Here is a 24,938-nt window from a genome sequence, read left to right as displayed (position 1 = left end):
GTAGAAATCCAGGAGGCCCCTTCAGAAATGCTTCTTAAAAGACAGTAGGCCTGGTAATACAGTCACACAGGAACTTGCCGGGATGCCTGTGGGCACTGCACGGCTTACAAGGTCCTCCGGGGCCCCCAAATCAGACAACCTGGGTTCGCTGTCCATCCTCTCCTATCCCCGCTCCCCTCTGAGCACTCAGAGAAACTTCCTCACTTTGTTATGGACCCATCAGCTCCCTCCCTTTCTGAATCCTCCTTACTATCAAGCGATCTTTTCAACTGGAGAAGTTAAAGAAAACATAAACACTGAATTCAAGGGAGACCTTGAGAAACGGTACCCCACCCCCACCCCCCCACCCCCCCGCCCCGGCAGAGGTGTCTCCTGCCCTCTGCCTCACGAGGGGCACTCCTCTGACTTGCCCAAACCTTTGGTGAGTCCTCCAGCCCTGGCTCTGCTGTAATCCTCAGGGTGTAGGTGGTGAGACCCAGGTCTCAGAAATGCAGTGATTCCGAACGTCCAATCCAGACTTCATTTTCCAAAAGGAGCTCAGCTCTCGTCTTTAGCAGAAATCCAGCAGGACAGAGAGCCAGGTACCTTTATTTCACATTGTTTAGGAATTTGATTTTTATTATCAAATATCTACTATAGAAACACTGAACAAATTTTTTTTTTTTTTAAAAACATTAGGGGAAAAAACAATCACTGCAGAGGCAGCATAACATAGTGGTTAAAACATGAGCTCTGGAGCCAAACGATCTCGGCTCCACTCCTTCCTGGGTGTCCCTCGCTAGGTTTCTCATCATCTCTGCCTCGGTTGCTCCATTTGCAAAGCTGGGATAGTGACAGTACCTGTCTCAGAGAACTAAGGGGACCAAACAAGTTAATATTTGAAGAGCATTTAAAACAAAGCCTAGCACGTGGTAAGTGCTGTGTTTGTAAAACTTTAAAAAAAATCTTAAATTAACTGGGTTAATTTATCCATGGGTCTTTCCAGCCCTTTTCCATATACACTTTTTGGATGTTATAGTAGATATTTATAAACAATTTTGTGTCCTTTTTATTCCTTCGTGTCACGGATACTGATGCAGCGTCCATAATCATAACTCACAGTGATTGCCTGGAACAAATGACAAACTACCTGTCCAGCAACGCAGGAGTGAGTCACAAACCGAGGACACTGACACAGTGAGCTACGAAGCACCACCTCCTGTTTCAACAGCATCAGTTTCATCCTTCTGGGCAATGACATTTCCATCATTAGTAATCTCATCCACTAAGCTTTTCTAAGGTTAATCTTGATCATCAGTAAACATCCCATTCAATATTATTTTTTCTTAAATTCAGATTTAGTTTTCCATATTCTATTCGCTAAAGGGCACCCAGAACCTACCCCTTTTCAGAGGAAAATCTGTTTCCATAATGACAAAACGTTATTGTGATGCTTCCATCCAATACCGCAGCCTGACACAAAACAGTGCATTTCTAGTTGAAACGCTCCCTAGGAGAAAGTTCCTCCCTTAACAGCACACTCTGACCCACAAGGGGCAGAGATCTCTCACTAGCCGGCGTCTCACTCCCTACGTCCGTGCTCCTCAGGCAGGACCTCCGCAGGTCATGAGGGGAGTCTGGGGACTTGTTCTCTGCAACTGTTTGCTTTTAAGTAAGAATAAGGCCTGGTGGAAGGCCACTGCCTGTTCTTTTCATTCACAGGTTTCTTCTACAAAGGAAACTTCTACTGATAAGTGAGGGGTCAAGTCTTACTGAAAACACCCCTCTTGATTAGGCTTAGAGGGCTTCCGAATGTGTTATCACATGTACAGTAAAAGGAGCATCTCGCATCAATTCAACGCACAGAGCTTCTCTTCACTGTGGTTCCTCTGGTGCTGCAGCAGGGCTGAGTGGCCGCTGAAGGCCTTCCCGCAGTCGCTGCAGATGAAGCGCTTCTCTCCGCTGTGCATTCTCTGGTGAATGATGAGCGAGGAGTTCTTACAGAAGGCTTTCTCGCAGTGGTTGCACTTGTAGGGCTTTTCTCCAGTGTGGTTCCTCAGGTGCACGATAAGGGAAGAGCTCTCGTTAAATGCTTTCCCACACTCGTTGCACCTGTATGGCTTCTCTCCAGTATGAGTTCTCCGGTGCGCAATGAGATGAGAACTACAGTTAAAGGACCGTTCACACTGGGTGCATTTGTAGGGCTTCTCGCCAGTGTGGATTCTCCGATGCGCGACAAGGTGACAGCTCTGGCTGAAGGACTTTCCACATTTGTTGCACTCATAGGGCTTTTCTCCAGTGTGAGTCCTCTGATGTCTAACGAGGTGAGCCATCTGGCTGCAGGATTTGCCGCATTTATTACATTCATAGGGCTTAATTCCAGAATGAATTATTTCATGTTTAGTGAGGGCTGAACGCTCTCTAAAGGCTTTGCCACATTCCTGACAGTTATAGGGCTTCTCTCCCGTGTGAGTTCTCTGGTGGGCAATAAGGTGGGAGCTCCAGCTGAAGGATTTCCCACACTCGGTACACTTGTATGGTTTTGCTCCAGAGTGAGTTCTCTCGTGTTTACTGAGGGCTGAGTAATCCCTAAAAGCTTTTTCACACTCGTCACATTTAAAGGGCTTCTCTCCGGTATGCATTCGCATATGGGCAATGAGATGCGAGCTCCAGCTGAAAGACTTCCCACACTCGGTACACTCGAACGGCTTCTCTCCAGTGTGAGTTCTCTGGTGCCCGAGGAGATGGGAGTTCCAGTTAAAAGACTTTCCGCACTCGTTACACACGTAAGGTTTCTCCCCCGTATGAATTCTCTTGTGTACAATAAGATGAGAATTCCAGCTGAAGGCTTTTCCACATTTATTACATTCGTAGGGTTTTATTCCAGCGTGAGTCCGTTCATGTTTAGTAAGGGCCGAACGATTCCGAAAAACTTTTCCACATTTATCACATTCGTAGGGTTTCTCTCCAGTATGAGTTTTCTTATGTTGGATAAGGTAGGAGCTCCAGATGAAAGACGTCCCACACTCATTATATTCGTAGGGTTGCTCTGCAGTGTAAGTGCTCGTGTGCTGTGTAAGGAACGCATCGTACCCAAAGACTTTCTCCCATTCGTTGTACTTACATGCTCTCTCAACAGTACCGATTTTCTGGTGTTCCATAAAGGATGAGAAGTAAAAGATATTCTCATATTCTTTGTAATCATACTGGTTTCCTCCAATATGAAGTCTTGGATGTTCACTGAATGATGGGCCCTGGTTGAAGATTTGATGGCATTCCTTATATTCATAGAGCTTTTCTCCTGTATGCATTCCCACATGGTCACCAAAATGCAGTATATGATTCAAAGATTTAACGGCATCCGTACACGTGAGATGGCTGTCTCCAGCGTGCAGCCCTGCAGGCTGAGCAGGCTGCACGGACTGGCAGAAGGCTCCGTCACACTCACTGTTTTCACAGGTAATCTTATCTGTGAACATTATGGCTGAGTTACATCTCCAACTTCCAGCATTTGTATCAGGCTTATAGAAATGTTCTACTTGAGAAACTTTCTGAGATGGAACAATGTTTAAGCTCTGGCTACACCCAGCCCCAAGTTCACAGAACTCAGAGCTTCTCTGAGACAGCACTTGCTTCTGCATGAAGACCGTCTGCCTCACAGCTGTACTCCGGTTCATGTGACACATTCCTAACTGGTCCTTACATCCCAGAACTTCTAACCTGGAGAGCCAGGGGTCATCCCATATGTGTCTCTCCAGCTTCAGGCTATGGGACCGTTCCTCCTCAAAAATGCTCTGTGTTGGGATCAATGCTTTGCTTTCAAGATTTCTCATCCACTCTGAAATAAACAGAAAAAAACCTCATGAGAGCACAGAGAAAGAACCTCTAAGAGCAAAATGGAAAAGGTAAGATTTATTGTCCAATTTACTGAGAAGGCAAGTGGGAACTTGTTTCCAAATAGACTTGCAACCCAGAGAAAGATTGTAATAGTGAGTAAAAAGTGAATCAAAGTGGTTACCAGACTACAGTGTGCGCTGAATACGAATAAAACCCATATAGGAGTATTTTCCCAGGAAAAGAGGACCAGAATAAGGGTGTGCAGGAAGGAGTTAACTCTGCACACCTGAGTTGCTCAAACTTTGCACATTGCTAAAAAGGCCTGTTTCATGACTCCCTGGGCCAACTCCTAGGAACTGAGACCTTGGAATGTTCTAACTCATGTGAGAGTTTTGCCTGCGTAAGGCCTTGAAGCACACTGAGCCAATTTCTCTAGACGGTCTGTACAAACAACGTCATTTATGAACACTTGCTTTCCTTCCAGGGTTCTGCAGCCTCCGTGATTACAGTCAGCCATGTGTGCCTAAATGGCCAACCCCCCGGGAAACACCTGGCTCCAAGGCTCAGGCACGCTGCCCTAGTCGATGACACGCCACACACACTGTCACAGCTCCTTGCTGAAGGAACTAAGCGTGTCCTGTGCAAAGGGACTGGGAAAGGACTGCAGAAAGCCTGCACCCGGTCCCCTTTGGACCTGCTCCCTGCACCTTCCCCTGGCTGATGCTGCCTTGTGTCCTTTCACAAAGGTCATAAACCATCATCTTGAGTATAATGTTTGAGTCCAGGGAGTCCCTCTAGTGAATCGCTGAACCTGGGGGTGGTCTGGAGGGTCCCAACACAATTCAGGTGAAAACTAAGAAATTAACTGGCTTGAAAAAAAGAAAGATGTACAACCAGCCCCTCAGCAACTAACGTTTAAGTTACTCAAGTGTGCTAATTCATTTCTGTGCTATAAGGTCCTTACTGCTCCACTACTGTGACACCTGCCAGAAAAAGGAGGGGTTGGGATAAGAGAAAGCATCACCAACAGAAGCTTCGAGCTGTCACAGCATTTCCCACGCCACAGACGGTGCCGTCAGTAACACAGAACTCATCTGCCCCAGGGCAGCCACCACAGGCTTTAAGGGCACCGCTACAGTGCTTCCCACACCAGCGCCACCTGCAGGCTGGGAGGACGCAGTGAGACAGACACACACGGGCTGTCAGGCTGCAGCTCGCGGAAGCCCCCGCTCTGCCACTATCCTTAGAGGACCCTTCCCAGGATTACATGGGACTGAGAATCCAGCGAAAGGTCTGGCAAATCCATTACGTGGGAGCCACCTCTCATCACTGCTGAGTGTCGGCCCCTCAACAGTGGGAGGGGTCTGAATCAGTGCCCTCTCGCTGCTGTGACACATACCACACATGCAGCGCCTGATGAGCACACAAATTCACTGTCTTACAGGCTGGAGGTCAGAAGTCCTCGATGGCTTTTTACTGGGTTAAAATCAAGCTAGCTTTCTTCTGCAGGCTCCAGGGGAGAATCCTCATTGATGCCTTTTCCAGCATTAGAAGCTGCCTGCATTCTTTGGCTTGTCGCTCCTCTCCCATCTTCAAAGAATATCATTCCAACCTCTGCTCCTGTCAGTTATACCTGCGTCTGATACTCCTGACTCACTCTCGTGAGGGCCTCACGATTACAATGAGCCCACCCATATAATCCAAGACAATCTCTCCATCTCAGGACCCAGGGTTTCATTCACATCTGAAAACCCCCTTTGCCACATAAGGCACCCTATGCACAAGTACAGGAAGCGGACATTTTTGGTGGGGGGTCGTTGTTCAGCACACCACAGGGGCTAAAGCTGCAGTACCCAGCAGGACCTAGACCCTTGTCTTCTTTCTTCTCTATACACCACCGCCCCCTTTTTACTACCCAAATCCATTACAACAGGGATCCTTCTCTGCTGAAGAACTGGCATTTATTACCAATCCCAAGCTTAGCCCCTAGATGTCAGGGAATGATTTTCACACAGCTTTTGAATTCTTCCAGTAGAAACTTTCAAAAATGGTACTTGACCAAGTCAGTGACCAAATAAGCAATTCCTGTCCAGCTTTATACTCAGTACTCACAGCTAGAGTGTCTCCTCCACCTGTAACTTATAATCTATGTGATGAAAGAACAATCTGAACAGCTATGAACAGACTGTGGGGTTGCAGACGCTAAGTACGTGGGAGGTCGGAGGAGACCAGCACCGACAGAAACAATCAAGGCAGGTTTCACATGAGAGAAATGGCATGAGCTCAGTCTCTGAGCGTGGCTCCGGCACAGGCAGCCTGCTAGCGGGGCATGAGCAAAGGCCTGGGCGATGCGACTGAAATGTGAGGGGGGCCTTCAGGAAGCCAGCTGAGTGAACTGTAGGAGCTAGTCAGGAAAAGAGAAAAATAACAAAAAACTGGAAGGTCTTCAAATCTCAGCTGAGTTATTTAAAAGGCAACTCAAGTCACTGTAGGTTTACTGGCAGAGCCCTCGTAATGGACGACTCCAGGGGCATAAATCCAGAGTTAACATCTGAGGAAGCTAGTAACAAATAACAATGCACTCATCAACCTGAGCTAGGATTTTATGGGGAAGCACGTGGCGGGGATGTCGGTGGAGGAAGAATGACACAGTGGGCACTTCAGAGGAAGAAAGCCTCGGAAGGCAGAAGGGAGACTACTCCTCAGAGAAGAAAGGGCAGGAAGTCAGGGCAGCTTCCAAATGTCCAGCACGCAGGACTCACAGACGGCCAGCACAATGGACGCACATCTCAGGAGGAGCTGGGGTTCCTGGTTCTGTTGAGATCAAGGAGGCAGCCGAATGATGTGCAGGGCAGTACAAGTGTAACGATGGCAGCGGTGGAGCTGCAGGGCCCAGGATGGTTACAGAGACTGGCCAGCAAGATGGTGGGACAGTTAAAGCTACTGGAATTCACGAGTCCTTGGTGGGAGGTTTCAGATCTAAATGGGGGCAATGGGGAAGACTCCACAAAAGCCCACTTTGGTAGACTGGACGGGAAGACGTCCACCTTCAGGACTCAAGGAGGCCATGGCACACCGTCAAGTTAAAAGCAGCATGACGCAGAACGATGTGCTCTGTCCCACTTTTGGCAAGGTGAACAGTAACCACGCACACCTATGTGCCTGCAGCTGAATAAAGAGACTCTGGAAACAAACAATAGAAATCACTGAAAGTAACTAACCTGGGCAAAACCTCAGCGAAAATGGCAAAGTAAGGACCTCTGAAATCTCACCCTTCTGGAAAAGCAACCATAAAGCTGGCAAAAACTGACAGAATAAATTTCTTCAGAATTCTATAAATTAACAAAGCCTTGCAGCAACCCAAGGGGAATTTATTCAAGGAAAACAGCTGAGTTCTGTGGTATTCTAACTCACCCTAAACCCATCTCTGACTCCTGAGCTCAGCAGCAGCAACTAGAAAACAGCAGCCCGCGTCTCTGGTGCTGCAGGAGCAGACCGAGTTAGAGCTTCCCCAAAGCCTCGCCCCAAAGGGCAGTCACCATCTGACCTGCTTGGTGGGTCCCCGGGAGACCCCACTCGAAAGGCTTGCTGGGAACTTGCACAGTCCTAAAAACCTCTAGGAAGTAGGTATTTGTCAAACACTTACAGGCGCTACTGTCTGAGATGATGGAAGACAGTTGGAGCAAACCAAATGCACAAACCAAAACAGTGAAAAGAGAAGTGGAGGAGTGGGATGCCCAGAGGAGCTGTGAGAAGTTCTGCCCTGCTCCCAGCAATCTAGACGGCCACCTGCGTACACCGCTCTCAAACTCCCAGAGCCAAAGAGAGAATCCTGAAAGCAGCAGGAGAAGCAAGTCATCGCACACCAGAGACCCTCACCCAGACCACCAGCCTCCTCCTCATCAGAGACCACAGTGGCCGGAGAGAAAAAAGTGTCAATCATCAAATACATATCTGGCAAAGCTATCCCTCAAAAATGGAGTGATCAAGACATTCCCAGATAAAGAAAACTCTGGTTTGCTGCTAGTAAACCTGCCCTACAAGAAATGCTGCAAATTCTTTAGCTGAGATAAAAGGGCACTAGACGTAACTTGAAATACAGACCACCAATACAGGTAACTACACAGGTAACACAGCAAGACTGCGCAAAGGCATTTTTTGTTTGTTTCCTATCTGATTTAATATACAACTACAGAAAACAATCATTATAAACCTGTGTTAAGGGACACAAATGTACAATGTAATCTGTGACAATAATAGCACAAAAGGGGGAGGACTGAGCTACACAGAAGCAAAGTTTTTATACACTATCAAAATTAAACTAATAGTAATCCAAGCTAGATTGTTATAAATTAGGATGTTAATTACAATTCCCAGGACAATCACTAATAAAACAACCCAAGATTTTTGTAAAAAGAAAGTGGCCACCTGTGTGTACGTGTGTGTGTGTGTGTGTGTGTGTGTGTGTGTGTGTGTGTCTGGGGGATAAAGATAATGTGGGCAAGAGGAGGGAGTATGGGTTTTTATCAGTTTACACATTTTATACAGCTTTGAGCTTTTTTAACCATGTGAATACAGTATCTATACAAAAAAACCGTTTTTGGTTTTTTTTTTTAAAGAACAGTCTGTGACTATAGGCTGTAAGTTTAACAATAAAAAATTAAAAAGCAGGTAAATGAGGAGAAGTCACCCAGGAGAAAGGGAGAGAAGACAGGATGAGAGGCACTGGAGCGGAAGGGAGAGTAGGGGTGAGGAGGGAACCCTTACAGACAGTTACCCTGGTAGAAAGAGGGGCACCTTGCTCTGACTCAACGGCAGGAAAACAGTCAGTACGAGGGACACAGCTCCTCGGGAGTGGCTGCGGCTGTCTCCGAGGCAGTGGCGTCCTCATGGTCTCACCTGTGTCTCCAACAAGGAGGCCTGGAGGAAGGCTCCCCACTCCCACCTGGGGCCTGCTCTCACCTGGACAGGTGCGTTGAGGGGGATACACCCGGTCCATGGACCACGGCTCTTCTCCTTGCTCCAGCAGGGAGATGACCTCGGGCTTGGCGATCTGATTCCCTGCACGTGGAGGAAAAGCACGGATAAGTGTGGCCAGTAACCCTCCTGTCTGTTCCTCGTGAAAGACTTCACGACATGCCTTATGAGCACTAGGGATTTCATCACCACCTCAGCCCTTGTGAGGCCCCCGCGAGCTGTAAACACACAGCAGAAGGTACTGCAGGGCGGCAGCCTCGTTTACTTGTGCAGCGCCCGCCTTACCCACAGAGAGCAGGTGCCCATAGGTCTCCAGCATCACGTCACGGTACAGGGTTCTCTGAACAGGGTCCAGCTGCCCCCACTCCTCCTGGGTGAAGTCCACAGCCACGTCCTTAAAGGTCACAGTTTCCTAAAAGACACACATGTTCCTCCTCAGCCCGGAGTTACCCCTTCCCGTGTTTTCTGGGGGTGGAATGAGGCTGATAGCCCTGGGGAGGGGACAGGATGTAGAGGAACTGTCTGCCCTGGAAGCGTTCCATATTCCTGGCCTGGCTCAGGTCTCACTGGGAGCCCTGGGGACCCTGCATCTGGGATGTACACTTAGGGAATCAGGTATCTGGGCCCACAATGACGACAGTAAAGATGAGCAGGTCTCTCCTAAGCGCCTTGCGCAATTCTGGTAACACTGGCGAGTGTGGGCAGGATTCCCACCAGGGCAAGCCCCCTGCTTCTCTGGAGCTGCAGACACTTGACAAGACCTGGACCAGAGTGGACACAGATAATGAGCCCTGGTCACAGACCAGAGAACCTGGGGGTGGCATATGCTCCACAGGGATCGCGGACCTGGAAGGGTGATCCAAACACTCAGAGCCTGTCTTCCCGGGCACAGCGGAGAAGTTTCCACTCCCAGATTGTCTCCAGCCGGAGAACTAGAGGTGGGTTGTGAGACAGGATTGCCTGTGCAGAGCAGCCCAAGTCAAGGAGAATCACTTACAGTTGCTGTCAAAGCACTCTGAGTTTTTACAAGTTCAAACTGGTGCTTTTAGGAAAAGGAAAACCGGGAATACCCACAGAAAAACAAAGGGAAGTCTGATTTTTGCAGTGAATCCTAACCCTTACAGTCCTGTGAAGCAGTCAACGTGAGCCCGGGGATCTGGGCTTTTCCGAGGTGGGGTGGGGTCGCGCCCTCCCTCGAGGTGCGGGTGGCGGGTGAGCTACAAACCCCACATCCCCTCCTCCTTTCTCGGGCCCCTCCTGGCCTGCCTGCGCGCTCGGTGCCCCCTCCACGTCGGCGCAGACCCACGGGACGAGCGCCCGCGGAACCGCACGCGTGCAGCGCGCCCCGCCCGTCTCGCCTCTGCCCCGCCCCCCCCCCCCCCAGCCTACCGCCTTCCTCTCCGGGCCCCTGCAGCCCGGCATCTCTGAGCCGGGCCGCCCCGTGCTGGGTCTTCCAGCACCGACTCCGACTCCGCGCGTCGGAGCCGCCCCCCTCCCGTCCACACCGCTGGCTCTGCTCCAGCGAGTCCCTTACTCCAAAAACCACTGGAAACTGCGCGCCCCAACCTCCCGCGGGGAAGCCCTCCCCCGCCTCGGACTCCTTTACGCCGATTTCTTGGGTTCCCTCTCACAGACCGGCCCGGGCCTCCGTTTCTGTGACGGCTGCTGCGTCTACGTTTTGGGGTAACGTAAACTTTTTACTTAAATGTAACACTTAACCGGTAGAGCAGTGCACCAGCTGGGAGAGGGCCCTGTTCCTGCCCCCGCGCTCCTCCCGGGGGCTCCTCTCCTGCCACCTAACCTCCCTGGAGGGCGCCATCTACTCGGTCGGCTCCAAACCCACACCCCGGCAGCTGTCAAGCTGGGGGACGGACCACACGTTCACCTCCCAGCCCTCCCAAGACCCCGACGGACCCCCCCCACACACACACTTAAAAAGGAACAAAAGAACTACACCTAAGAATCTCAGAAGGAATGAAATCATCAGAGATTCTGCAAACCCTAAAAGAAAGTGCACACTGGCCATGAACATCAATGACTGTGAAACCACGGGTGAACGGCCCGCAGGGGAATTTACGATGGAGGGGTCAGGCCGACAACACCGGCACCCAATAATCCGTCACAGCATCTTGCAGTGGGGCAACCAGACATCCCGAGCCCACTGGCATCACACAGTAGGAAGGACCCAGCACCACCCATCAAGCACGCACACCCAAAATACAAAGTCTGAATCTGCTGCAGCCCAACTGCCAGACAACAGGAGTCGGAGGGATGGAGGAACATTCAATGACGCCACAGGGGCAAAAATCAGGGAAACCCTAAGACAGGCGACCTGCTTTCTCCAGCCTACGAAGCACATGCAATGTGTGGTCCTCCCTGGGGTCCTGATCTGAATGAACCAACTGCAAAAGACACTGGGGACAAGTGGGGAAAACCGAACGTGGGCTGGGTATTAGGTGACACTAAGGAACCGCCGTTAATTTTGCTGGGTGTGATGAAAGCAATGTTTATCTTCTAAAAGGTATGTATGTCTCAGATATACACACAGAACTGTTTACGGGTAAAATGATACAGTATCTGAGGTTTGCTTTAAAATACTTTTTTTTTTTATATAAAAATAAAAAGGTTGTGCCAGAATAGATGAAAAGGCAGAAAGCTGAAAGGTGACAGTTGCTAAGGCTGGTGAATACGGGTGCCTGTGGTCAGCTGACTAATGGTCCTGCCAAAGACGTAACCATCCTAGTAACTGCTACTTTAATCTAACAAAAGAGATCATGTTGCAGAGATGTGGTTCCACTAAGGACGCTGAGATGGGGAGATGATCCTGGATGACCCGCTGGGCTCAATGTAATCACAAGGGTCTGGACCAGTGACAGGCAGGAGGGCCTGCATCAGAGAAAATGACAGGGTGGAAGCAGAGGTCAATGTGATGCACAATGAAAGTGGAGGGGCCATGAGCCAGGAAATGCAGGCACCTCTAGGAGCCAGCGAAGAAGGGAGGAAGATTCTCCCTGAGCCTCCAGAAGGAACACAGACTCAGCTCCAGAACTAGGGAATAAATTCATGCTGCTCTAAGCCATTAAGTTTGTGGTAATCTGTTATAGCAGCAACAGGAAGCTAATGTAGGGTTTAAAAATCTAAAGTTTTTTAAGAAAGTAAAAGACACTGCACCAATGAAGAGATGAGGCTGCTGGCATGTAGCAGTCTGCACACTCCTGCAGGACAGGGGGCAGGTGGCAGCACGGCCAACCGAAGCAGCAGAGCAGAGGCCCCAGCTGCACATTAGAAGGGGTTGCAGGAGAAGGACCAGGAGAGGCTCTGGGCTCTGAGCTAAAATGAAGGCAGAGTGACAGTCAGGTCCACACTCAGGTGGGCTTTACCAGCTGCCCCACCTCCCTGCCAGCCATTCCACCCTGTGGGCAAAACTCCCCGGACCCTCTGAGACTCAAGAGTGTGGGAGGGTCTCGCTGCCCAGGTGAGTGACCACCCCTGAGCTGAGCCCTCTTCAGCCCAACACAGGGAGAAGAGTGAGGTCTCTGCCTGACAGCCAGCTGTGCACTCACAAAACTGGAAGCAGAACCGACCTGGTGATCTCGGCCCACCCAGGCCCATGGAGTTTAGAGTGAGACTTGTCAGGAGACAGAGAGACGCAAACAGACAGACACAGGGAGGGAGGGAGGCAAATTGATAAGGCACCAGATCAGCTCAGCTGCACCAAGCACAACTGTCAGACACAGCCTCACAGCTCTTCTTTGGGAAACACGGATGGACCAGAGGGCCCCTGCGCACGCAAGGACACCTGCTGCTCAGCTGGAGACCGAACGTGGCGGCCAAGACAGAATCCAGGCAGCGGTTGCATCCAACTTTCAATGAGCTGTAATTCTAACTCCTGGATTGGAGTCTCCGTATAAAACAGGACAGGACGTGAGAGGCTCAGAACACAGGAAAGAATTCACAGAATATGAAGAAGACACAGTAATCAGGTCAGGAGGCCATGTAACAGCTGACCTCATAAAAATATAAAAGACAAGGACGGGAGGGAATTTTTTTAAAAATATAGGACTTCTTTTAAAAAGACACAAACACCAGCCATAAACAGGTATTTCTGACAAAAACTCACCAAAAAACACCTCTCTGATAAGACACCAAAGTGAGGACAAGCTATAGATTAGAAGACAACCCATACACACAATCCAAAGGCAGGAGCCAGAAAGCATGAAATGTCCCTTTAACAGGAAGTCAGAGTCTACAGAAACCTAGGGATGGGGAGGCACACAGAGAGAAGGAAACACAGATGGGCAGTAACTACATGCAAAGGTATTCAACCTCACTGGCAATCAAGGAAATACAAATTAAAATAAAACTTTTTCAGTCTTGAGGTAAGCAAAAATTAAAACACCCAATACTGTCAAGTATCAGCAGAAATGTGGGGAAACAGGCACCTCCTCCCAGAGTGTGAGACTGAGAAGGGCTTTACCTCTTCAGAGCCACGAGGCCGCACTAGTCATACTGAAACACACACGCCCCATGAAATTCAGCAGAAATCTGCTTCTGGGGCACATGCACGTATGCACACAGAACTCCAAGAATGTCCTACCGGCCGTCTGCAACAGGAAAAACGGTGGAGGGAGGGAGGACAGAAGAAACGAACCAAGCCCACTTCTCTGATGGGACAAAAGAAACGTGCTTGACCTCTACCTTCACATGGATGGGCCTCAAACCTGCCCGAGTGAGCAGAGAGGTGTAGAAAAGTTCCATGTAGAAAAAGCATTGTCTAAAAAGAAGAGGTTATTCAACTTGCAATGCCTACGTGATTTACTGCCTACTTGTGTGAAAATGGACCAGCTGTGCGCGCCATCTTGAGGGGTCACCCTGAGGAGGGTGGGGAGGGAATGTTACTGGGGACTAAAAAGGAAAGCAAAGCAGACGTGGCAGACACTGAGCACTGTTCATTTGGAGTGATGGGGATGTTTAATCACTTCTTGTACTTTTCTGCAATTATGGGATTTGTCAAAATAAAAATTTTAAAAAGAAAGATTTCCAGAATTGAGATGTCACCAAAAACTGAAGGGCCCACGGACTGCCAAACAGCAAGAAAAAAGACTCCCAGAGGAACATGCCCTCTGCTGGGGCCCACAAATCATGGAGGCCTTAGGGATACAGAGAAGAATGCAAAACTGAGGCTGGTGAGGAACAGGAGAGATGGCAGAAGACAGGCTGTGGAGACAAGAGGTGGGGCTGGGAGACGAGATGCCGGTATCACTGCGACCTAATGCTCAGGGCAAGGTGGCAGGACTGAGGGCCCAGTCTGGGGTACCAGTGAGCCCTTCCACTTCCCCTGTAACCCCCTCACCTGAACTCCCACTTTCCAAATACCATCTGCTATGAGTTGCAAAGATGTTTCACCCACATTCTTGTAAACATTTTTAGATGTACTGCTTTGTACACACATATGAACATTTGCCCAGGCATTCTAAAGCACTTTATGAGCAATCCGCTGGCACACAGGAGGGCTTAACGGAGGGTACAGGGGTGCCAAGCTGGGTCTTGGCTGCTTGCTGACAAGATCTCATCTGCCTGCTCCTGCATTACCTGAATTCTCTGACAATTTGCCCCTTCATGGAACCTGGGTACATTCAGATGGACTCTGGCATCTCCACAATTTCCTTATTTATTAAGGTTTTAGGGCAAACTTTGCAGAGAAGAAAAACATAACTAGATCGTGCTCATCCTAGAGACAATCAAGGATAGGGGCAGAGTATTCAACTACTGGTGTTCTCTGTGAATGTTTACTGTGTACAAATCTTTGGTGGTTAGAGGGCCTTGAGAGTTTTCACATTTGGGGAGGCTGGCGGGGGGTTTACATGGGCTGGGATATTATTATTCCCCCATTCATCAACATAATGGGACCTGTGCTCCAACTAGCTGAAACTTCACTATCCAAACTGTTTCTAAGATCAGACTGTTCAGGTAACAAGGGATGACAGCATTTGACGTTTTTCACCAGATGAATGCTTTATTTCAATGCTTAATTCGGAGGGGACAATAGAGGGATAAGGGGCACTCACTTGTGTTCCTGAAGACCTCACTTAACACAAAATTCACATAATCAGCTCTTGAGTTTCCAGGGAGAGATCCAAAGTGAGTGCGGGGATGGGGCCAGGAATATGTGCTTAGGAATCACAACTCTTCAGACACTGCAGGGCGATGTTATTTTAATTCTCCATTTTTATTCTCTTGCCATTTCTTGGCTAGTAATTCTCAGAAACCCTCACATAAACTGACAGCAGAGTACAGCACAGTGGTTTTCAGAACTTCATGTCAGTTCACTACAGCTAACTTCTGATCCCCAGCGACTGATCAGGGCTCATCCTTCAGCCTAGTCTAGCTTCCCTATTAACTGTTACAGAATCTAAAACCAATTGCACCCTGTAACAGCAGCTAACACCACAGCCGCCCAGGTTCTGACGCCTGACAGCCACCTCCCTGCATCCTGAGGTTCAGGCCTTTCTGTCTCCCTGAGACAGCAGCGCTGCCATGGGTGGTGGCAGTTACTACGATGGACTTCACCAGTCAGCTTTCAAACTGTGGGAGGGGTCCTTTTATTTTTTAATTTAGTAGAAGGCATAAAGTTGAACAGAGATGTTAATATTTTTATATCACAGTATCTCACATGTGCATGATTCATTGTTTTAACTTAGAAACAAAAACCCTAAATATAGTAATGAAACTATTCTTTGTCTTTCATAGCAGAGAATCATTACAGACTATGTAAATTTGATGAATTAGGATAAAAATCCCTAATTTAGAAATAACCCTAAGAAACTGAAGAAGTTAAAAATGGCTACTTCTGAGCCATGGAAAGAAGAAAAATGGTAACATGATAAAACATAGATGAGCCTTGAAAACTTGCTACAGTGACAGTCGCCAGACACCAGAGGCCATGTATTGTCTGATTCCCTTTATATGAAATGTCGAGAAAGAAAGCAGATTAGTGCTTGCCGGGGGCTGGGGGCTGAGGAAACGGGGGTAACTACTAATGGGTATGGGGCTTCTTTTTCGCTTGATGAAAATGTTCTAGAATTAAATACTGGTGATGGCTGCACAGCTCTGTGAATATACTGAAAGTCACCCAACTATATGCTTTAAAAGGTTGAACTTTATGGTATCTGAGTTATACTTTAATAAAGCTGCTACAAAAAATGTTTTTTTCTAAGTGGCTGCCTCTAGCAGGGGGTGTGGCAGGAGGGAGGAGGGAGACTACACCTCTCCAACACCATTAGCTCTGCTGCCCTACTTCTCTCTGGAGCCACCGTCATGGCCTTACAGTCACAAAGTCCTCCTGCTTTGACTGACTCCCTCATACCTCACACCTTGCTTCTGGGTGCTGGTCAGATTGAAGCCTGAATCTGCTTCCCACCTCCCTCTTCTTTCCACTCCCCTGCCAGGGGCATCTTTCCAGCCCCATTCCAGACCCTGATGTCTCCTGCTCCCAAGACTTCTGAGGCTCTTTATTACCACCAGGATGGTGCCCTGGCTCTGCAGCAGGCATTCAGGACATGGTTGAGTCAGGCCCGGCCTCCTTGGCCTAAAATCTCACTCCAGTCAGCCTTCACACAGATGCTGGTCATGCAGTGTGTCCCTGTGGTGCCGCAGGAACCGATTTCCTGCTCGCCAGGCTGGTGTGTCCCAGCTACCTCCCTGCTCAGGAGTGTCCCGTCTCCCAGGCGCCTCCCCCTCCACAGCAGAGGGGCCCCAGATGTTTGGGCACACAACCTCCATACAGACCTGCCCACCTCCCAGGGCACCAGGTGTGCTCGCTACTTCCAGGCTCAGCGCCTCCCTAAGCATCTCTGGCTCTTTGGGGCCTGACCACGTGTGTAGCACCAGGCAGCTCGTGAGGCCTCAGGAGCCGACTGACCAACCCTGCAGAGGGGCCTGGGAGCTCCTTGGGATGGGGGTACCCACCCCCGGCAAGCACAGAGCTTAATGGACAGCATCCCTGCATCAACCTGCATCCGGCACTGAATACGTGTGCGAAGGTGGGAGAGGAGGGGCTGCTAGCCAAAGGGGGTGTCCCTTACCTACCAAACAGCCCATAGCACAGCTGGGGCTCAGGACTCTGAACAGGCTGGTTGACAATAAGGCTCCCAGTCATGGAAAACTGAATTCCCCCTACCCACGCTCAAGAATCAATCAAATTCTGGCTGATTCCTTCTCTACCTAAACCCTAGCCATGGTAAACTGAGGAACCATGTTGACTGGGATGGCTGGGGATACCCTGAACACCTTAGGGAACAGGGTAACCCCTCAGGAAAAAGCAGAAGCCCCATCTCACCTGGGCCTGGGCTGTCGGGAACCCGGGGGCCCTCCTCCTCTCCTCAGGGGTCTCCTCCATGCGCCAGGCAGCGTCCTGAGGACACAGAGCTGGGGGAGGAAAGTGAAGTCACAGAGGCAGCTCTCCCTGCTGAAGTGTGCCCACAGAAATCCTACCTCTGGATCCTGGCCCGCCCCTTCGGGCAAGGGAAAAGACCCACCTCCTCATGGTACAGATGAAGGACATGGGGCCAGAGAAGTTAAAGAATGTGACTCAACACAGAAACCATGGACCATCTCCCTCTGCTCCAAGGCACTGTCTCAGAGAAGCAGTGTCTGTTTACAGCCTTTCTGGGCCTGGGGCCTAAATGGCCACACATTCATTCTCATACATCCTGTCCTGGAAATGTCACCACTCTGAAATCCCTCGTGGAATCTTCTGATCCTTTCCTGCTTCAGCTCTGCACAGAGACAGATCTGGACCACCGTCCCTGTCCTAAGACCTGGCTCCTAAGCTCTGAGCCCCAGTAATGGCAGGTTACTGCTGGGAGAGGCCATGACATGGCAGCCAACGTGGCTGATGAGGATATGGGTTCTGGACTCACCCCAGGAAGCCCACGGGTCAACAGCCGCCATCCCCCAGGACTGGTCCGTAAGGAAACCTGCACCAGAGGATCAGGTTAGGACAAGGAAAAGAAAGAATTGTGATATCAATTCTAGTGACTGAAGGCAACAAAACGGAAGAGGAGACCTGTCTCACTAATGGGCATAACAGAATTCCATAAACAGAGCCCAGGGACATGTAAAAAAAAATCCAACATAAGCTAAATTTATAGTGGAAATGCACAGGTGGGTCACTTGCAGGAAATTTATTGATATGACAGAATAGATCCCTTTAAATGGCTGGAAAAGTAGCTGATAAAATTAACATCACCTAATTTTGAAAAATATGTTCTTAAATTATAAACCAATACTATATAAATAATAAACAATAATAAAAGTAAAAAAACATGAAAATAGTAGAGAATTTTTAGTTGTAGGTATGACTGTTTTCCAAAAAATCCCACAAATCACCAGAAACATCTCTTAGAACTAATGTCTCAGGAAATGACTATAAAATACACAAAAATTACACTTGTCTTTTATATGAACAGACAATTTTTTAAAAATCTCACTCAGTTCTAATTCTGTACCAAGTCAGAGAGATCCCTTCCAATCCCCAAAAGCCCTCAGCCCAACCTCCCTTCAGCTCTGACCCCTGGCTACAGCAGGGCATTGCTGGGGAGGCCCAGAAGAAACAGGGATTTAGACTCACCCCAGGAGGCCCAAGGGTTGATGGCAGCCATCCTGCAGGATTAATCCACCAGGCACTTGCCCAGGAGCAGTGGATCTGGGTGATTACAGAAAGCAGCTCCAATACCCACCTAGTCACAAAAGTGGAAAAAGACAAAAGTGGTTTTCTCACAGACGATCCTGTGGGAATAAAGAGAACACAACTACAGAAGCAACAAAAGACTCCTAGGGAGCATTATAAGAAAATAGAATGTACGTGTCAAAACATAACAGAATTCCTGAAAAGAAATGAAGGGTGACTTGAATAAGCTGAAAAAGGGAACAGTCCAGGAGGAGACAGCGGAAATTTGTCTCTGGTTCCCAAGAGAGGTAACTTTCTGTTGACTTAACAAAAATTAATGTAAAATCTACCTACAACCTTCGTATGTAAATGGTTGCCTGGAGCTGAGAGGGAGAGAGGAACGGGAAGTGGCCGCTTAATAGGTTCACGGTTGGATTTTTTTTTTTTTTGCGAGGGGGTGATGAAAATGTTCTGGAGTTATATAGTGGTGAGGACCGCATAACGTTCTCAACGTACAACAAAACCACTGATTTGTACGCTAATATGGTTAATTTCATGTCACATAAATCTTAGCTTAAAAACCAAAAAAAACCACCTGAAAGACCTGCCAGGCCCAAGCCTCTTTCTCCTGGTGCAGAGGCCAACGGAAAGCCGAATTTGGAGCCCAAACCCCGTCCTCCTCCCATTCCCCAGGTTCTAGGTCTTTATGCAACCTCTGAGTGTACCAACGCCAACTGGCAGGGCTTCGCGACTTCCTGGGAGCGTCTACAAAGCACTGGGACACCCACTGGGCTCCGGGAGACCCGAGATCTGCGCCCAAACGCCGAGGCGGAACACTGAGTATTCTGCACCGCTGTCTGCAACTGGACAAAGTCCTCCGGTCACGGCACGTCTGCAGGCGCCCCGGGCTATCCCCAGCCCACTTCTGACTTCCCTCCGGGCCAGAGGAGGACGGGCTCGCAGGAGAAATGGAAAGGTGGATTCCCGGAGAGGCCTCGGAGGGGTCCTCACCTCAAGCCTCCCGGCCTCCCGCCCCAGATTTCCTCCGCACCCCGGCTCGGAAGTGATGCTCACCGCCCGTCCTGCGAGCCACAGGCCTCCCACCTCGCGGGCCGGCGCCGCCGCTCTTCGAGAACGACTGAGCAAGCTCGCTCGCGCTTCACGGGGAGCGCTCGGCCCGGCCCGGCCGTACGCTCGCGGTTCCCGCCCGGGGGACAAAAGCCCGACAAGCAGGGTTCACCGGGGCCCGCCTAGCTGGTCCGGCGCGGCCTCCAGACCGAAGGCGGGCCGAGGACCCGCCCTGGCGCCGCGCCCGCCGCGAGCGTAGGCGCCGCCTCTCCCGACCCTCCCGGCCGGCGGCAGCGGCGAACGCAGCAGCAGCAGCAGCAGCAGCAGCCAGACCGTCCGGGCGACCGCCTCACCTCGGCCGCGGACAATGGCGGCCGCTCCCCCGGCGTCGGCCGGGACGCGCGCCGCGCGGGCTGCTGGGAGTGGTAGTTCCAGGCAGCGCGCTTCCGGTGGGGCCGAAAGTGCCTCCACGGTAAGTTGCTGGGGCTGCGCCGCCTCCAACGCGCCCTCCGACGCGCTGACCCGGGTCGCCGTGTTCGAAGCCGCGGCAGGGCGGGCGGCTCTGTCCCAGCGGCGGACCGCGCTCCCCCGCCGCCGCTGGCCGACGTGGGGCGCCTGGGTGATCGCGGCTCGCGAGCATCAGCCCGCCGTCCGTAAGATGGCGGCTCGCGTCGCCGCGCTGAGCTGGAGGAACGTGGGGGAGTCCGAGCGCTCTCCGTCGCTTAACAGTTGCGAGATTGTAAGGAAGTGGCTGTTATGATGCCCTGTTTTCGGATGAGGAGCCTGACTTTGAGCTTCCCCTCACGTATGAAGCCACGTGGCTTGTTACCGAGTCGAACTGAGTCCTGGACCGAGGCCTCTCTCCCACCCCTGCCCAGGCCCTGGCTTCCCGCGCCCCCGCCGCCTTCTCCTTGCTCCGTGCTCGCCGTGCCCGTTCACTTCACCTTAGTTGCGACTGTCAGCTGAGGGAACAGCACGGTGGTCACAGAGTGTCCGACTGCAGGGAGCCGTCACTGCTCCGGCCCTGAGCGAGGTGGGCCGAGCAGACCTGGGCTCCGGCCTCGCCAGAGCTCTCCGGCTTCCGTAGAGAGCAGACCGAGCCCGGGAGGGAAAGGCCGGGGTGACCCATGAACCAACGCAGTAGCCAAGGGGGTGGTGATCAGCCGTCAGATTGTGGACATGTTAGTATTTTAATTAAAAGTAGAGCCAACAGACAGTGTATTCAAGGTTCTGCGTCATGGGCTGCAGTCCAGCCTGTAATACCCAGAAAAAGGGGGGGGGGGCATAGAGGAGGCCTCTCCGTGCGGAGCTGCTCACCCAGGGTGGCTGGGAACGGTTACAGGTGTGTAGTGATTGGCTTCCCTCCTACCCAGGCCCTCTCCTACTTCAGCTACCCCAGCTTGCTGGATGGTACCTTATGCTCTGTGCTACGAGGTGGCAAAGGCTGGGCTGGACAGCCGTCTTGGATGTCCCTATTAGGGGATCTGAGCTGTTACTGAGCTTTCTGAGTGGGAAAAGACCAGAGGAGTAGGAGAATCTAGGTTCTCTGTGGACATGCCCTTCCTCTGGGAGACGCCCAAAGTGTGGCCACCCCATGCCGCATGAAGGGCTCCAGCTGGTTCCACTTCCTCATAGTCAGATGAGAATGAAAGGTAAAGGGAGAGGGAGTCCAGGAGGCGTTAACTGGAACACCTAGGGCATTTTATGAACTCGTTTGTAGGGTCACCAATAGTAAAATAACTAGCACAAATTAGCTAGCTCACAGTTACCTTACGCTCTCAAATCCTAGAATTAATTCGTCTCCTCCAGCCAAGAGTCCAAGAGTCACTAAGGTCAACAGTCGATGGGAGTGGGTTCCCCACGTGAAAGTCCCGATGCTTGTCTACTGTTGATAACCACGCAGAAGCCCCGCCTTCCACGGCTCTTTGCCACCAGCTCAGTATTCAGCCTCCAATTTCTCACATCCCTGTAATTTAATGTTAGAAGTCTGCTCATTTTGCTTCTAAGAAAAATATGTAGAACAATAAACTTGTAAGAAACTCAGTGAAACCCTGTGAACACACTAAGCTGAAAAAGAAAAAAAATCAACCCACAGGTTGAAACCCCTGTGTTCCCCCTCTCCAACAGAAACCGCAGGTTCCTCCAGAGGCAGCCACTATCCTGAATGAGATGTGGGTCGCTCCACGTGTTTCCTGAAACTACAAGGCGTCTGTATTCCAGAGCAATACAAAGCATGTTTTGCATTCACAGAGATGCTATCGATACCATAAGATTTCATTTGCAACTTACATTGTTTGCTCCGTGTATTTATCCTTTTTGGTATGTGAAGCTGTATTTCATTTATTTTCACTGCTGTATAGTTTCCCATTGAATGAGTTTACCACAATGTTTATCCTCTCTACTTCTGTGTGTGTGTGTGCGGTGAGGTAATTGGGTTTACTTGTTTACTTATTCAAGGAAGTACTGGAGATTGAACCTAGGACCTCATGCATGCTAAAGCATGCATTCTACCACCTGAGCTATACCCTCCCCACATCGTCTCTACTTTTGATAGCCACTTGGATTCATTCAAAAATACTCATTAAAGCAAAAAACTGGGAATAAAGTAGTGGAAAAAAAATCGAGCTTACGTTCTAGAGGGGAATAAGCAGTAAAGAAGTAACTGTAACATGTAGAACATGTAACATATCTGATGGGATAACTGCTAAAAGCCAAGGAGGGAAAGGTGACAGGGGAGGCTGGAGGATCAGGGAAGGCCTTACTGAGAAGCAAAGATCTGAACACAGGGAGGAAGCCAGCCATTCAGACATCTGCTTGCACCTTTGCAAGCAAAGGGCTTCCAGTTTTTGCTCCTATAAATGATGTTGCTATGAACATTCACGTATAGGTCTCCTTATAGTTTCTCCTTGTGGGTTTCTCTGGTGTGAGTATGTCCACAACTGGTAGAAATGTCACCCAGTTTCCAAAAGGATTGCGTCTTTTTATAGTTCCACTAGTAACATCTAGGAGTTCCACCTGCTCCACATCCTCACCAATGCTTGGTAGTGTCAGATTTTAAAATGTTTGCCAAATGCATGGTACAGAGTGGTATTTCATTGTGACATGTGTGCGCTTACTAATGAGACTCAGCATTTTTTCATGGTTTTTAGCCATTTGTGTTTTCTCTGAATTACCTTCTCATTTCTCATTTCATTCCTGTATTTTTCTCTTGGTTTGTCTTTTTCTTGCTGGTTTGTAAAAGTTCTTCACATAAATTTAACATTGATCTTTTATTAGTAATATATCCCTTCTAAGTCGTAACTTATCTTTTACTTTGTTTATGGTGTCTTTTGAAGAAAAGAAGGATTTTTTTAATATCTTTTGTTTCCATTGTGTTTTGTCTTCATTTCAAAATCTCAGCTACATTTCAGTCCTAAAAATAGATCCTGTATTTTCTCCTAAAAGACTTCCTAATCAGCTTAATTGCTGTATAACTGACACATGATAAACTGCACATATTTAAAGTGTATAATTTTGTAAATTTTGATATGTTTAAACCTGTAAAACCATCACCACAATCAAGAGAATGAATCTAACCATCATCCCCAGTTTTTTCACGTCCCTTTAAGTTCCTCCCTCCCATCTCTCCACACATGGGACGATACATTGCATACTCTTTATTTGGGGGGATCTGGTTTCTTTTACTCAGCATAATTATTTTGAGATTCATCCATGTTGTTGCATGTATCAATGGGACATTCCATTTTATTGCTCAGTAATACTCCATTTTGTGAATCTACCACAATTTGTTTACCCAGTCACCCGTTGTTGGACATTTGAGTTGTTTCCAGTTCAGGGCTGTTATAAATAAAGCGGATATGACATTAGCATAGGGTACAAATCTTTGTATGGGCATCTATTTCCTTCTGGGTAAATGTCTAGGAGCAGAATGGCTGAGTCACATGGTAGGTGTAAGTTCAGTATTTTAAGAAACTGTCAAAAAAAAAAAAGAAAAAAAGAAACTGTTCTAATCTGTGATAAAAAAAAAAAAGAAACTGTCATTTTATTTTTCAAAGTGGTTGTACCATTTTACATTCCCAACCACACGTATGAGCGTTCCAACTCCTCCACATCCTCACCAATGTTTGGTGTGGTCAGTCTCTTTGACTTCTGCAACTCCAGCAGATGTGTATTGGTACCTCACTGTGGTTTGAATTTATATCCTAATTACTACTGATGTTGAACATCTTTTCTTGTGCTTCTTTGTCATTTGTATATTTTCTTTCATGAAAATATTTTTCCTGTTTTTCAAAAATTGGGGTTTTTTTTTTTATTGTTGATCCATTTTTTTACTTAATTTTTGTAGCCGGTGTGAGGTAAGGGTCACAGTTTTGGTTTTTTTGTTTTTGTTTGAAATAACTATCCTCTTGTTCCAGTACTATTGGTTGAAAAGGCTATCCATTTCCCACTTCGCTGCCTGTATGCCTTTGCGAAAAATCAGCTATCCACAGATGTGTGGGCTTCTCTGTGGACTGTATATTCTGTTCTGTTGACATATTTGTCTATCTCTATACCAATACCATGAGGCTTTGATTATGCACTTTATAATAATTCTTGAAATCAGATAGTGCTAACTCTTCAACTTTCTTCAGTTCAGAGTTGTCTTCATTATTTTAGGTTCCTTGCAGTTCCATGATTCCCTGTCTACAAAAGTCCTGCTGGGATTTTGATTGGGAGTGCACTGAATATATAGATCAATTTGACAAAACTGATATCTTAACAATATTGACTCCTCTGACATATAAATAAGTATATTTCTCGATTTGTTTAGGTGTTCTTTAATTTCTTTCAGCAATATTTTGTTTTTAGTGTAGAGATTCTTCACATCTTTTGTCATATTTATCCATAAGTATTTCATATTTTTTGATGCTGTGGTGAATGGTATTTTTAATATTTTCAATTTCCAGCTGTTCATTACTAGCATATAAAAATCCAATCGATTTTTGTAGGTTGATCTTGTATTCTGCAATCTTACTAAACTCACTTGTTAGTTCTAATAGCTTTTTTTTTTTTGGTTGATTCCATCAGATTTTACTTCTTCCTTTCCAATATAAATTCCTTTAATTCAATTTCTTTGCCAATTGCCTTAGCTAAAACCTCCCTTACGATGTTGAACAGAAGTGATGAAATCAGGCATCCTTGCCTTGTTCTCATGTTAGGGGTAAAGCATTCAGGTTTTTTGCCATTGGGTGTGATATTACCTGTGGGTTTTTGCAGATGCCTTTTATCAGGTTGAGAACGTTTCCTTCTACTCCAAGTTTGATGAAAGTTGTATTTTTTTTTTTAAATCAGGAATGGATGTTGGATTTTGTCAGGTTTTTTTCTCCATGTATTAAGATAATCATACTTTTTCCTTTTTAGCTTGTTA

General features: G+C 48.5%; 1 protein-coding gene and 1 long non-coding RNA gene across 6 annotated transcripts; one reads left to right on the top strand and one right to left on the bottom strand.

The window, feature by feature from the left end:
- Window positions 1-597: 597 nt before the first annotated feature.
- Window positions 598-19,903, bottom strand: LOC105074442 (uncharacterized). 5 transcript variants are annotated; one of them, XM_074370865.1, is made up of 8 exons: window positions 19,538-19,898; window positions 19,177-19,326; window positions 18,425-18,533; window positions 17,715-17,771; window positions 17,132-17,220; window positions 9,079-9,205; window positions 8,779-8,877; window positions 598-3,817 (listed from the first exon to the last, which is right to left on the bottom strand). In XM_074370865.1, exons 3-8 carry the CDS (start codon window positions 18,453-18,455, stop codon window positions 1,830-1,832), a joined length of 2,391 nt encoding a protein of 796 aa, XP_074226966.1. In that variant the 5' UTR covers window positions 18,456-18,533; window positions 19,177-19,326; window positions 19,538-19,898; the 3' UTR covers window positions 598-1,829. The 5 variants fall into 5 exon arrangements, with proteins under 5 accessions (XP_074226966.1, XP_074226967.1, XP_010960312.1 ...); XM_074370866.1 differs by lacking the exon at window positions 19,177-19,326 and having other exon boundaries at window positions 19,885-19,903; XM_010962010.3 differs by lacking the exon at window positions 19,177-19,326.
- LOC141578706 (uncharacterized) lies at window positions 19,870-22,887 on the top strand. Its single transcript, XR_012509331.1, has 2 exons — window positions 19,870-20,003; window positions 21,659-22,887. It is a non-coding gene; the product is annotated as an uncharacterized LOC141578706 (long non-coding RNA).
- The last annotated feature ends 2,051 nt before the right edge of the window (window positions 22,888-24,938 follow it).

The sequence above is a fragment of the Camelus bactrianus genome, chromosome 9, assembly GCF_048773025.1.
Source record: "Camelus bactrianus isolate YW-2024 breed Bactrian camel chromosome 9, ASM4877302v1, whole genome shotgun sequence".
Classification (NCBI taxonomy): Eukaryota; Metazoa; Chordata; class Mammalia; order Artiodactyla; family Camelidae; genus Camelus; species Camelus bactrianus.
The sequence above is the reverse complement of the archived record's forward strand: the minus strand, read 5'-3'. Positions and strand labels throughout refer to the sequence as shown.